Here is a 12972-nt window from a genome sequence, read left to right on the forward strand (position 1 = left end):
AGAAGAAACTTGAAAATGGTCTTGAACAAGTTGCTAGGCAACAGAAAATTTCCCCAGCAATAGGTGTCCTTATAGGTCATGTGATCAACTAAGGTCTGGGTCAGTGTAAATGAGCATGTGAATGAGTCAGCGTTAGGTTTCTGGCTGGATGGCAAAAAGAAGAAAAGATTATGTTGCTTTAGTTGTTATTTATTTATTTATTAGTGACCAGTGTAAAGTTTTGTAAATAGTAAAGACTCTGAGAAACAGAACCAAATGGTTATTCCTGTAATGGAAATTTCACTAAGAGATAGCTGGAATGTTGCTGCTGTAAAGAATTAAAAGATTCATGACACTTCAACGCTAATGGGGTTCAAGGGTAAGGGGGTTGTCGTTTTATTTTTGTTATGTATTTTGTGGTTTTATATCTTGATTTTATTATGTGAACTGCCCTGACATCCCCGGGTATAGGGCAGTATATAAATTAATTAATGAAATAATGAAATAATAAAAATTCACCATACAAATTTCTTGTGGCTTTGAAATGGCTAGAAATAAAACTGCAATCACGACATCAAAAGAAAAGAAAGATAGGCTTTATTTGTGAGTTTCTGTAACACAATACAAAAGATTGTAGAGCTATTCCAACACCATACCAAACCTATTCTACAGCAAGGTATTTGTGTTGCTCAAATTCCAAAAAAAAAAAACCACACCCCACAACCCCAATTCAATTTTTGTCTTTTATATTTGCATGGTCCAACAAAAATTACACACCTTTAGTACGCAGGATGCCAATGGCTGAAACAAGCTATGGCAATGCCTTTTGATAGAGAGTAGCTTAAATAAGAGTGAGTAAAACAAAGTAGGGCATCTTTCAATTTCAGTGTCCCAGGAATACATAGTGGCAAAAAAGAAAAGCTTTTACATCAGTAGTTGTTTTCAGTTCCATTTGTTGGATCATAGTTCTTTGAATTTAACCCAGCATATTGTACAAAGGTTGAGAACCAACAGTAGAACATTTTACTAACATGCTCAGAGGTGGTAACCTAAAAGGCCTAACTTATTACTTATCAGCTTTAGGTTTCAGATGTACCATGAAGATGAAATGAGATGTTGCAAACTAAAGAAAACATAAACAATTACACTTAATACATCTTTCTCTGTTCCCATTATGGCGAGAAATAATCTAGAAATGGAAGGTTAAATTGTCTACATTGAGAGAGGGCAGGGGAAAGAGAAAGATTTCTTTGCAATTTTTATCTTTCAATGACACCTCAACTATAAATTGGCTCACACAAAATGTTCCTTTGGAACAGAAAGATGACAATTCCAGGGTGAAAATATTAGTTGAAACTGTTGATGGGAAATAATTTGATTTATTTCTGTTTAATACTGTTTCTTGTTATGAACATTATCCCTTGCATTAACATTAAATCAGTTTTCTTTTTTAAAAAAATCTGAATAATTTCAACAGTTTACACACTAGTTTAAGATTACTTTTCTAGCCTATCTCTGGTGGAGAAACTGATATCTAAATATTTTTTCTTCATAAAAAACAGTGCTTCTAAAGCAGACATAATGGGGGGGGGGGGCGTTGACAAACCTACAAGGGTAAAAAATATTATATTTCTGCACTGTTATTCTAAAGCACTAGAAAACATAACTACATTATTTTAAAATAGAGATACAACTTAATGAAATGTGGGGTATATGTACCAAGTTATTAGCAATGCAAAAGACCAGCTTAAGCATATTTTCCCTAAATCAATTACAAAAAGAAAAGGTGCCTTTTTAACAAGTACGCACAAAGATTGATCAAACATTGTTCTTATTCCATATTACAAGTGCTACTTGTTTATAAAACTGAAACCTTCTCTTGCATTTAAAATGTACAGCATACACTACATTTTGCCTTTTCTCTTACCCACTCATTCAATCCATTTTGACAAAAATAAACCACTTAACGCACGTTTATGGAACAATTGCTGATATGTTATGCATTATTACTTGCATAGAACAGAAACTTTACTCGGAATTGCTAACCGTGAGTCTCAATCATGCCCATCATTTGGAAAGCATCGGTGCCAAAAACCACATTTTATGGCACATAACCTTTAGCCACATTTATCCAGGAATTCCCAGACATTCAAAACAACTCCTGTATTATACTTCCATTACCAGCAATGGACTAAGTATTTTGCCTTGGCTTTCCCAAACCAATCCAGCATCTCTCCTTACATGTGGGGGGGAAACCCAGTAACGCATTTGTTTCTTTTCTTTTCCACAGTAACTAGTAACTCAGATGACGTGGCTAAGTGAGTATTTGGTAGGTTGTACAGTCTTGGCTGCATGTCAACTATGCAAGCTGAGCTAGTGAAAAAAAAATTGCTGTCCATTGTAGGAACAACAACACAGCTGGCACACGAATCGTTCTCAAGCTTGTACCTTTGAGCCAGTACATGTTTGGCAGTTCTTTCTCTAAACATTAATTGCAATGGAAAAACTGACAGGGTCTTCCAAGCCTGGCATCCATCCATCTGCCATGAGTGTATACAAACCATAGTTTGAGTCTCCTGGTTTAATGTACAGCAAAATGTTTACTGAATGCAGATGGTGAAATAGAAGAAAAGGGATCACTAGATCCTAGTTCTCCGTAAGAGCTCCGCTGTGCTCCAGAATGTACCTCGAGTGTCATTCGCTGCTTTCGTCTTTCTCTGAAGATGCAGGACTATCGCGAACAGGCAGCAGGTCATAATGAGAGGGAATGTGGCTGTTTTTTGGCAGATCGTAAAGATCTTGGCTGAAAGGTCCCTTGTTATTCAACGTTCCCTGGATAACGCTCACTGTAGGTTCTGCAATAATAAAAACATACAAACACGTTGGTGCTCCAATATTGGATGAACAATCACATTTAATTTAATAGTAGTCCCGCTGTGGTTTTCTGTACTTTAAAAGCCTTCAATATTTCTGATACAGCATCAAACAATCTTCGGTCACATTAAAGAAGACTGTGAAATAACTGTAACTCAGTATATATTCATGAAAATGCGAGCTAGCTACAAAATTAAGCATACCCTAGTATGTATATGGATGAAGGGCAAGGGGCTAGAATTACTTTTACTAAATAAAGACATGAATGAAACACTGTTTTGCATATGTTCATCTATTATGCATTGTGAGCTGATGTCTGGTTTTCAGTTCAGCCACCCTTTGTAAAATACGTGTCAGGGGACCTCAGTACAGGGAGCCTCTGCCCATCCTCCACACCAGCACCTCGACCAGTGAGAGCAGCAGCAACAGCGGGTCAGGTGGGGGAAATGAGGAAGTTAGCGGGATGGAGCAGTTAAGGCTCAGAGCTGTAGGAAAGCCCTGACCAACAGGTGGAGGGAAGCAGGCATCCACTTCCGTCGCCTGATTTAAGGTGCACACCGAAACGCAAGGGGCGCGCGCGGTGTTTTGGGGTTCCCAAGCTCTTATGCTGGATGCGCAACAGGAAGCGTCCACTCCCAGATTCTGTGAGTGACTGAGAGGTCATTTTTTACCATTTTTGCACTGTAAATACTATGCACAATAAAACTCTTAAAGACAGAGCAGACTCGGATGTTGTTACTCAAGAGTAGCTGCAACAGCACCCTTACAGCATGTATTATTTTTAACGTGAGAAATGCTTCCAGGATGTGCATTTGTGTGTACAATGATGGCAAAACACTCCGCCGGGACTCACCAACTTCATAGACATTCTTGTTGGTTGAAGCAGAGTTACTAATTTCTGCATAGGCAGAATCCCTTCGTGCTGGAGACTTCATTTCGACATATCCACATTCTGTATGTTTTGGTGTCAATGCTGGTGGGTCTTTAATAGTGGCATAAGGATTTTCAGAACTGCTTAAGGAGCAGTTACTTAAATTGTATTCAGAATTCTTTACTAGATCTGAGAAAACAGAAAAATCATGTTTTAATTGTACTCTTCAAAGAATAATATATTTTAATGACAAAATTAAGCAAAATGCATATGATCTTTAAAAATTAAATGATCTTTTTGCTTTTTGGCAAGTCTCCTTTGACATTTTCGGATTTCATATTTTAACACAGTGAAACAAACCAATGAACAAAACGATATCCACAACGCTCCTTTTCAAGTACCAATTTATTGCTCTTCTAACCCAGTCTATCGTGGAGGTCCCAGTGAGCTCACATGCAGAACTGATCAGGCCCATGGCTGCTTAGCTTCAACAAGGCTGCAACATAAGATGCCCAAAGACCATTCCCTGAGCCCCAATATATTTAGATCTGTAAGAAAACTCACCTTTCAGAGATTTCCCCGTACAGCCTCTATCAATTCCAAAAGCTCCTGTAAAATATTGAGAGGCACGATGGCATTAAATTGGGATATTCACAGCAGCGTTAAATTCCCAAAACAGCCATTTTAAAAATCTACTGCAAGTTAGTCTTTTCATTTTTAATGCACAAGTTTCTTGGTCACTGTTGCCATCCTAAGATCTGTATAACTGTATATTAAGAGCCTGCATTAATCTGCCTGTATATCAGATTCAGATTCCCAGAAGCCATACTCTTGGGGAGATAGCTGAAAAACATCACCATATTCTCCTTGCAAAGAGAGATGGAAATGAGGCATTTTGTCTTTTCCCCCCAAAATACATATTGTGATGCACAAAACTGGCATTATTATTATTATTATTATTATTATTATTATTATTATTTCTGTACCAAACTCATTGAGGTAGCCTCCATGCTTCCAGTCGGCAGGTAGGGTTCCTGTGTAGTCCACAACAGGGCCTCGCTTTCCAGAATCCACATTTTTAAGATTCACAAACAGTTGGTTGTTGTTTGACTGTTTCAAATAAAGACAGAAGGCATAGAATAAAGATGGCAACCACTTGGCAACATTTATCATAGAGAGAGTAACTGTAGTGCAAATAAAAATATATGGCGTTTTATACATATAAAGGTAAAGGACCCCTGGACAGTTAAGTACAGTCAAAGGTGACTATGGGGTTGTGGCGCTCATCTCACTTTCAGGCCGAGGGAGCCAGCATTTGTTCACAGACAGCTTTCTGGGTCATGTGGCCAGCATGACTAAACCGCTTCTGGCACAACGGAATACTGTGACGGAAACTAGAGCGCACAGAAATGCTGTTTACCTTCCCGCCACAGCGGTACCTATTTATCTACTTGCACTGGTGTGCTTTCGAACTGCTAGGTTGCCAGAAGCTGGGACAGAGCAATGGGAGCTCACCCCATCGTAGGGATTCAAACCGCCGACCTTCTGATTGGCAAGTCCAAGAGGCTCAGTGACTTAAGACCACAGCGCCACCCAGGTCCCCTAACCTTTTATACATGTAACATACCAGGAACAACATTCCCTATGTAGCTAATCTATATTTTTACCTTTGCCAGAGTCATCCTGTCCATGTTGTTGGCATTCACTGGGTTTGAACACTGTGTTAGAGTGTGATAGCTTGGGTTGGAGAAGTAATGGCTGTTAGCATTGCCACCATTACTGTGAGGAATAGTCTCTGTGAAAGGAATGAAAAAGTGAATGCTGCGTCATTGCTCATCCTTGGCCTTACGCAACTATGCTGAAGAACTAGCCAACAGTTCGCCTAGAACTAAAATACACATTAATATGGATTTATATGATCAATACGGATTGTTTTTCTGTTCCTAAAATGCATCTTCCTCTATATGACAGAATCCCACTGCCTTTCAGATTTTGACTGATAGGAATCTCTTGTCCTTCCTGCATCTCTATATGTTATATCTTTTCTCTTTCTTCTCCAACTGTCGCTCATGCTACTTATAGTCTCTCAACCACTGCCGCCTGCTTGTTTCACCAACCTCTTAAATAGGATATAGACAAATACGGATATGTTGTCTTCCCTCTCCAAACCGTTTCTATGAGACAGCCCACACAGAAAACTGGTATCCTTCTAGCTCTCCCTGCTTAGCATGCTGGGAGTCAGTCTTGGGGATATTTACTTTTTTCACACAGCCCTCCCACTTCCCCGAGTTAAATTTCTTCCTCCTTTAACCACAGTTGAAAGTTTACTGGAAGGAATATTAACTGCGATTAAGGCTAACCAGCTTTTTCCTTAAACTAGAATGTGAAATGGTAATCTAGAGTGATTCTCTGATAAGCATCTTGATGGTCCTTGGCTAGCCACGTTTGACAGCGTCTATTGTAGCCCAAAACCATGGGCAAACTTGGCGAAAACATTTTTTAGAATCACAGAATCGTAGGGTTGGAAGGGACAACGAGGATCATCTAAGTCAGGCACACCCAAACTTCGGCCCTCCAGATGTTTTGGACTGCAATTCCCACCATCCCTGACCACTGGTCCTGTTAGCTAGGGATCATGGGAGTTGTAGACCGAAACATCTGGAGGGCCGCAGTTTGGGGGTGCCTGATCTAAGTCTATCCCCCTGCAATGCAGGAATACCCCCCGCCCGTCATAGGTCTCGAACCCACAACCCTGAGATTAAGAGCCTCGTGTTCTACTGAGCGACCTACACCTTGGAGAGACTTGCGCTGAAAGGCGGCCTATAAATAGTTTAATAAACAAAAATATTTATGTTGTGAACTGCCCTGAGATCTATGGGTATAGAGCGGTGTACAAATTTAATACTAAAATAATAATAATAAAATAAACAGATAAGGGGTGCTGCTTGTATAGAGTCTTTGCTATAGGCACTGTGTCACTACAGAAATTGCTGACATAGTAAAGTGTTACTAATCACCTGTAAGTGCATGAAAATACACACCATATGAACTTGATTAAGCTAAAAGAGGATAAACAGTTCTGAAAGTCAGAGAAAACTTGCCATTTGCTAAGGTAGGGACTCAGCATAGACAGGATTACGCTTTGCACTACTGTGTTCCTACCTGAAATACTGTAGTCTGTATTGATGGCCCTCATGGCAGGAGTATAGGTAACTGCAGGCATATTTGTTTCCTTCCCCTTCTGCTTTTGCCTATAAATGATGAATAGTGCTAGCAGGAAGAGGACGACAAGGACAAGAATAATTATGCCAGCGATGGCTCCAATCTGGTAAGAATCAGCAGGGATGGCAGCGCTAGTGCGGCTTAAGCTGTTCAGATTTCCCACTATAATTACTCCAGCTGGGAAAGAAGAAAGACAATATGCATGTAAGACGTAGTTTTAACTTCAGTGCCTACTCAGTACGTTCAATGGGGCTTACTCCATATTAATATACTAAATGTAGTGTCACATCCTCTAAGCAAAAAGTGAACACTCATTAAATAAAATGCGGACAATTTTCCCACAATTTGATGAAGTGCAAGTGCCACAGAGAAGATCGAGCAAAATGATCCACACCGAAACAGGAAGTTTGGGAGCCAAATTACCATTCCACTTTGTCAGGCAGCCTAGAATATATTCCTAGGAGCAGGTAGGAAGGAGGTACCTAAGATTGCAAGTCGAAACACACCTACAACCATTTGTGCATTAACCAGCGCTGATATGTTCTGTTGCTACTTGTAATGTTTGCAAAGAAGAAGGAAATAACATCGGAGACGCATATTATACTGGGGGAAAGATATATGCACTACGTATATATCAGAGGATCGCCAAAGCATGTGCCATCAGGTTGCAACATCATCAAAGCTAGAAGTCAGGTCCTTCGTTATTCAAATCTAGAAATCCCCCACATTACTTCCTCATGTCTGCACTCTTGGGTTGGGACAACTGGCTAAAATGTTTCAAACGACTTTAATTTTGGTTCCTGCTGTTTTTGTTGGGTTGGTGTTGGTTAAATGTTTAATTGGGGTTGGCAGTTATTTTAATTTGGGTATAACTGTAAACAGTTTATTATTGTTATTGTTGCTGTTGGTTTCTATTAATTAATCGGTTTGTTTGTTTCTTGTAGAGGATATTTTGTTTTTTAATGTTTGCTGCTTTGTTGTGTTCTTATATATGTTGTAAGCTGCCTAGAGTGGCTGGGGAAACCCAGCAAGATGGGTGGCATATATATATATATATATATATATATATATATATATATATATATATATATATATATATATATATAATTTATTACAACCAGCAGCAATCAGCAGGGTAGTGAAGGGGGTGCTGCTGTTTCTCACCTGTCTTCCTAAAGCCAAGTGTCACTGGCAATGCCTGTTGCTGAGAGGGAGACAGGTGAGATGGCAGGGCAGCTGTACGCTAGCAGGGGCACGCCAGCAGGATTTTTGGATTAGCTCTGCTGCCATGCTGTATTCTCAGTAACCAGCAGCAGCACTCAACATTAGGAAGTCAGGTGAACAATGCTATGCCCTTGACCACAACTCAATCCTATAAATGCCTACACGGAAATTACGTTTTTCTGGATAGCATTCAATTAAGGTTCACACGCTTTCAGGCCGAGGGAGCCGGCATTTGTCCACAGACAGGTTTCCGAGTCATGTGGCCAGCATGACTAAACCGCTTCTGGCGCAACGGGACACCGTGACAGAAGCCTGAGCGCACGGAAATGCCATTTACCTTCCTGCCGCAGCGGTACTTGCACTGGTGTGCTTTCGAACTGCTAGGTTGACAGGAACTGGGACAGAGCAACGGGAGCTTACACCATCGCATGGATTTGAACCACCGACCTTCTGCTCGGCAAGCCCGCTGAGTTCAGTGGGACTTACTCCCCGGTAACTGGGTACAGAATTGTGGCCTTAGTTATAGGTAAACCCTGTTAGAACAGTGGGACCTGCTTCTGACTAAATATGCATCCAGTTGCACTGTTGGGCTGAAGTCCTGATCATACTTGCAATTAAGCAGTGGGACTTGTGTCTGCGTAAATATGCAAAGGATTGCCCTATAACGGCATGTCGCATCACCCTAGCATGACCACTTGCAGTGTTCAAAACTACTCCCATTGTTCCAGGCGCATTTTGCGGAAAGGAATTTCATTGGCGAGAATAGTTTCTGAGCTCTGGGCACAGTACTCCGCCTAAGATTTCAGATTAAAACTGCAGGGTGGAAGGAAAGGAGGACCTTTTTCTGCCTCCCCACTTCCAGCAACTCTTGAAGACTGGAGAAGAGACCCTCTTAAGAATATTAGGTGGGTGGGCAGGGGAAGGACTAGACCCTGTGAAAAACGAATCTAAGATTTTAGCTGCAGTTCATTCATTTTCAACTTTGTATTCTTGCTATTTAAAAAGTGCACCTAGATATTCCAATGTTGCGCCCATAACCTAGGTTTAAGGTGCCATTTAGCTCCTAGCTTTCATCTTTCAGTTTCTAACACTGACCACTTGTCTAATTAGGGTATTCCAGTAGAAGAAATATCATATTTTTCCTTTCTCAGATTTTTTTTCCTTTTTGGTGGGCGCGGGGAAGTTAGGTGAGGCATTTTTGTCATCATTTTGCGATTCTTCTTGCAGCCCTGCATAAATATCACCATTTCAATGCTTGTTTTTTATTTTGGCATTATAGGAAAATATTACCTTGGTCACATCTCGCTCCTTTCCACCCAGGGCTGCAGTAGCAGGTTCCTGTGATGTGGTCACAAGTTGAGTTGTTCAAACAGTCACAAATTTGCCGGCAGCCGTAACCATATGTACCTGAGGGGCATTCTGTAAAAAAAGAACAACAAGGTATGAACTGCAGCTTCCCACCCACCCCTTTTAGCCTATTGAAGTTTGTGCTCACCTGAAATCTTTCAGTGATGGTAACCATGATTTAGTAAATCAGAACTGTGTGTGTAACTGAGATCTTTAATTGGTTACCAATGGAAAATGAGGAGGCAGCACACACCATTGCTGCCTCACATCAGAGCATTGCTGCAACACATCAAACAATTTTATCTCCAGGTGTTCTGCAGTTTTCTAGAGAAAGGCCAACGAATAAGGCATTAAATGTATTGTGATTTAATGTAATGTGCTTATGGAATAAATTGTTTTTATTTTATTTTTTAATGAAACTTCTATATGTTCCCAAATTAGAATGCGGCCATCGTCTTACAGAACACTAAAATTAATTTTCCACTGTTCCTCTTTTGAAAGTTTGGCTTGTGTAGAATTAAAAACTCTACAATTTGCCATTTTCAAACCTCCTACTGTACTTTTTATAGTTCACTGAAAGAAATCTTGTAGATTTCACAGGCTATCCCTAGGTGGCAGTGTTTCATTGTGCAAGTTCAAAAAAAAATCAGCCCCAATCGATGTGTTTAAATTATGTTCACAAATGCATATCAAGTATGATTGAAGCATATAGGCTTAAAGAGGTTCCATTTATTCAGTAACAGAGGGAAGCTGGCACTGTGCTTCTTAGAAAGCGCCACTCAAATCCAGAGTGTTAAACGGCTAAGAAACCAGACAGATGGCAAGCTCACAGAACAAAAACAACTTCTTCAATTTTTCTTGTTGCGCCACATATTTTACAAGTTATGCCTAGGTAGATATGTATTATTCAGATTGAAGCTCAATCTCCTGACTATTAACTGTAAACATTTTGTACCCCCAAAATGCACATTTAAAAATAATTAAAAAAGCATAATTGTAGTGTATTGCTTCCTCTTTGCAGTGTGTCAAAAATAATTATTCTTAGAACAATGAAACAAAAGTAACTGTTTGATAAAGGATGTTAACAGTCACCAGTGGTCTTCTAAAAGTTCTTAAAATCCTGAACACAATCTACTAAGACACTGCTGCAGGGAGTCCTACACACATGCCATATATTTTAAACTCATGACTCCACCCCCCCCCCCAAGAGTCTCAGGATCTGCATTTTCTAAAAGGGGCTAGAAATGGTAGCTCTGTGAGGAGTAAACTACAGTTGCCAGGACTTATGTGTGCTTTAAATGTATTATCTGATTTAAATGTATGGTGTGCAGATAGGCTGGGTTCCACTGGAGTAGAAGAAGCCCCCAGCCCAATCTTATACATGTAAGCTCTATTTGCTTTGATGGTATTTACTTCCCTGTGACTCTGGTTAGGGTTGCAACCTCAAGCATTTCACTATTATTATTTCATTGTTATTTATTGAATTTATATACCACCCAGAGGTCTCAGGGTGGTTCACAGAACAAAATCAAAATATAAATCCACAAAACACAATATCACAACAAAAACAACAGCCTAATCCAATCAACTATGCCTCGCAGAGGACCCTCAGGTCCACAAATAGTAACAGCTTAAGGGTCGCAGGCCCTAAAGAAGCCAGACTATCCTCCACAAGGACCAGAGCCTTTTCAGTGATGGCACCGACCTGGTGGAATGCTCTGTCCCATGAGACTAGGGCCCTGCAGGACTTGATCTCCTTCCGCAGGACCTGTAAGAAAGTTATTCCGCCTGGCCTTCAATTTAGCCTGATCTGTCATTCCTTTTCCCTTCCTTTTTTATGAAGAAACCCTTCTGGATCCCCACATCAAAATTTTCCTTGGTCTCCTTGCTGGCCTTAGCAGGACTAACTTGGCCAGTTGCCCCGGTGATGCTACATTGATGTGTATTTTACATTGTTTTTAAGTTGTTTTTGGTTGATGTTTTATATTCGTTGTTAGCCACCCTGAGCCCGGTTCCTAAACCGGGAAGGGCGGGGTAGTTGTTGTTGTTGTTGTTAACTAAAGGCCTGGTTAAAAAGGAACATTTTTGCCTGGCGCCTAAAGGTGCATAATGAAGGCACCAGGTGAACTTCCCTGGGAAGAGCATTCCACAGATGGGGAGCCACTGCAGAGAAGGCCCCGTTCTCATGTTGCCACAAAACCTATCTACTTTTAGTTTCATTGATTTCATTGAAGTCACCAAGGCCCTCCACCAAATCTGTGAACTGAAGGAGCCTTGCAAGGCGAAGTCTCGACTCAACCACTTACTGTGCATTCAGTTTCACTTAACTCAATATGCGTAACACCGAGTTGCAAGCCTATACTAAGGATGTGTCTTACAGAAAACCTCCACTAGCTGTCAATATGGAATTTTCACAGTCTTGGCTTTGTCTTGAGTATGAAAAACAGCTTTGTAAGATCTAATCCACTTATGCATTTTCCCTTTACTATATGCAAGGACCTTGTTGCCAACATACTCTGTTCACAGTGTTTCCCCATGAATCCTGTGCGACATGTACACTGCCCTGAGATGTGATCACAGTCGGCTCCATTCTGACACTGGCAGATTAATGCACAGTCCTTTCCATAAAACCCCAAAGGACATCCTGTAGGAGAAAGGGAGAGAGAGAAAAAATAGAACACCCTATACTTAAAACTAGCTTTGTGGCTTTTTAATAACATATCGAATGTTAACGTAACTGACACACAGAATTTATACTTCCCAATTCATTTGCCAAACAAGTTATGAAGCCTGAAAGTGATTGTGTGAATAATATCGGTCACATTACTTCGAAAGTAGTGGGATTTACAGTGCAAATTCAGTGGGAAGCAAGGCCCACTGAGTTTAAAGGTGCTTAGCCCCAGGTAAGTATACATAATACAGTGCTGTGATTCTTACTACTTCCTTAGACTTTCAATGCAATGCCAGTGGTATTTCAAGAAAGAAGAGAAAGGGACGACTCTTCAGTAATGCCAGTCTTTGGACATATATCTTACAGACTGAGCAGGGGATCCCACACGAATATTCCATTTCAATCTGAAGACTTATTATTCATAGAGATGCTAGGCTCAGCCAATTTCTATTTTGTGCCGGTTTGTTCTGTCCCACTGTTATTGTTATTTGGTGGACTTTTAAAAATTACAGAAATGCACAAAGAATTGCATTTAGATTATATTCATCTTTTCCTAAAATATGCACTTTGTATATCTCCTAAAATATACATTTTTGTACATATTTATCCGCTAAAAAGCATATTTATTTTCATTTCTTTAGAACTGAAACCGCATTGCAAAATCTGGAGAAGTGCATAGTCTGACTGACAGCAACATTCCTGCCCGCATACAATTAGGCAAATTAGGTCAGTTTGCTTCAAATTGTTGCCCAAGTGAATTTCCCCCCATCCCTAATTACACATA

General features: G+C 40.2%; 1 protein-coding gene across 1 annotated transcript in view; it reads right to left on the bottom strand.

Moving 5' to 3' along the window:
- Window positions 1-553: 553 nt before the first annotated feature.
- The window catches only part of MEGF10 (multiple EGF like domains 10), a 112999-nt gene continuing 100580 nt past the window's right edge, over window positions 554-12972 (bottom strand). Inside the window, exons 18-25 of the mRNA XM_035099947.2 lie at window positions 12033-12161; window positions 9461-9589; window positions 6887-7123; window positions 5392-5519; window positions 4711-4834; window positions 4289-4333; window positions 3707-3913; window positions 554-2834 (exon numbers count right to left, since the gene is read on the bottom strand). Of these exons, the coding sequence (XP_034955838.2) occupies window positions 2674-2834; window positions 3707-3913; window positions 4289-4333; window positions 4711-4834; window positions 5392-5519; window positions 6887-7123; window positions 9461-9589; window positions 12033-12161 (1160 nt within the window). The 3' untranslated portion in view covers window positions 554-2673. The remainder of the gene's footprint in view (window positions 2835-3706; window positions 3914-4288; window positions 4334-4710; window positions 4835-5391; window positions 5520-6886; window positions 7124-9460; window positions 9590-12032; window positions 12162-12972) is intronic.

The sequence above is a fragment of the Zootoca vivipara genome, chromosome 11 (assembly GCF_963506605.1).
Source record: "Zootoca vivipara chromosome 11, rZooViv1.1, whole genome shotgun sequence".
In the NCBI taxonomy this organism is placed as follows: domain Eukaryota; kingdom Metazoa; phylum Chordata; class Lepidosauria; order Squamata; family Lacertidae; genus Zootoca; species Zootoca vivipara.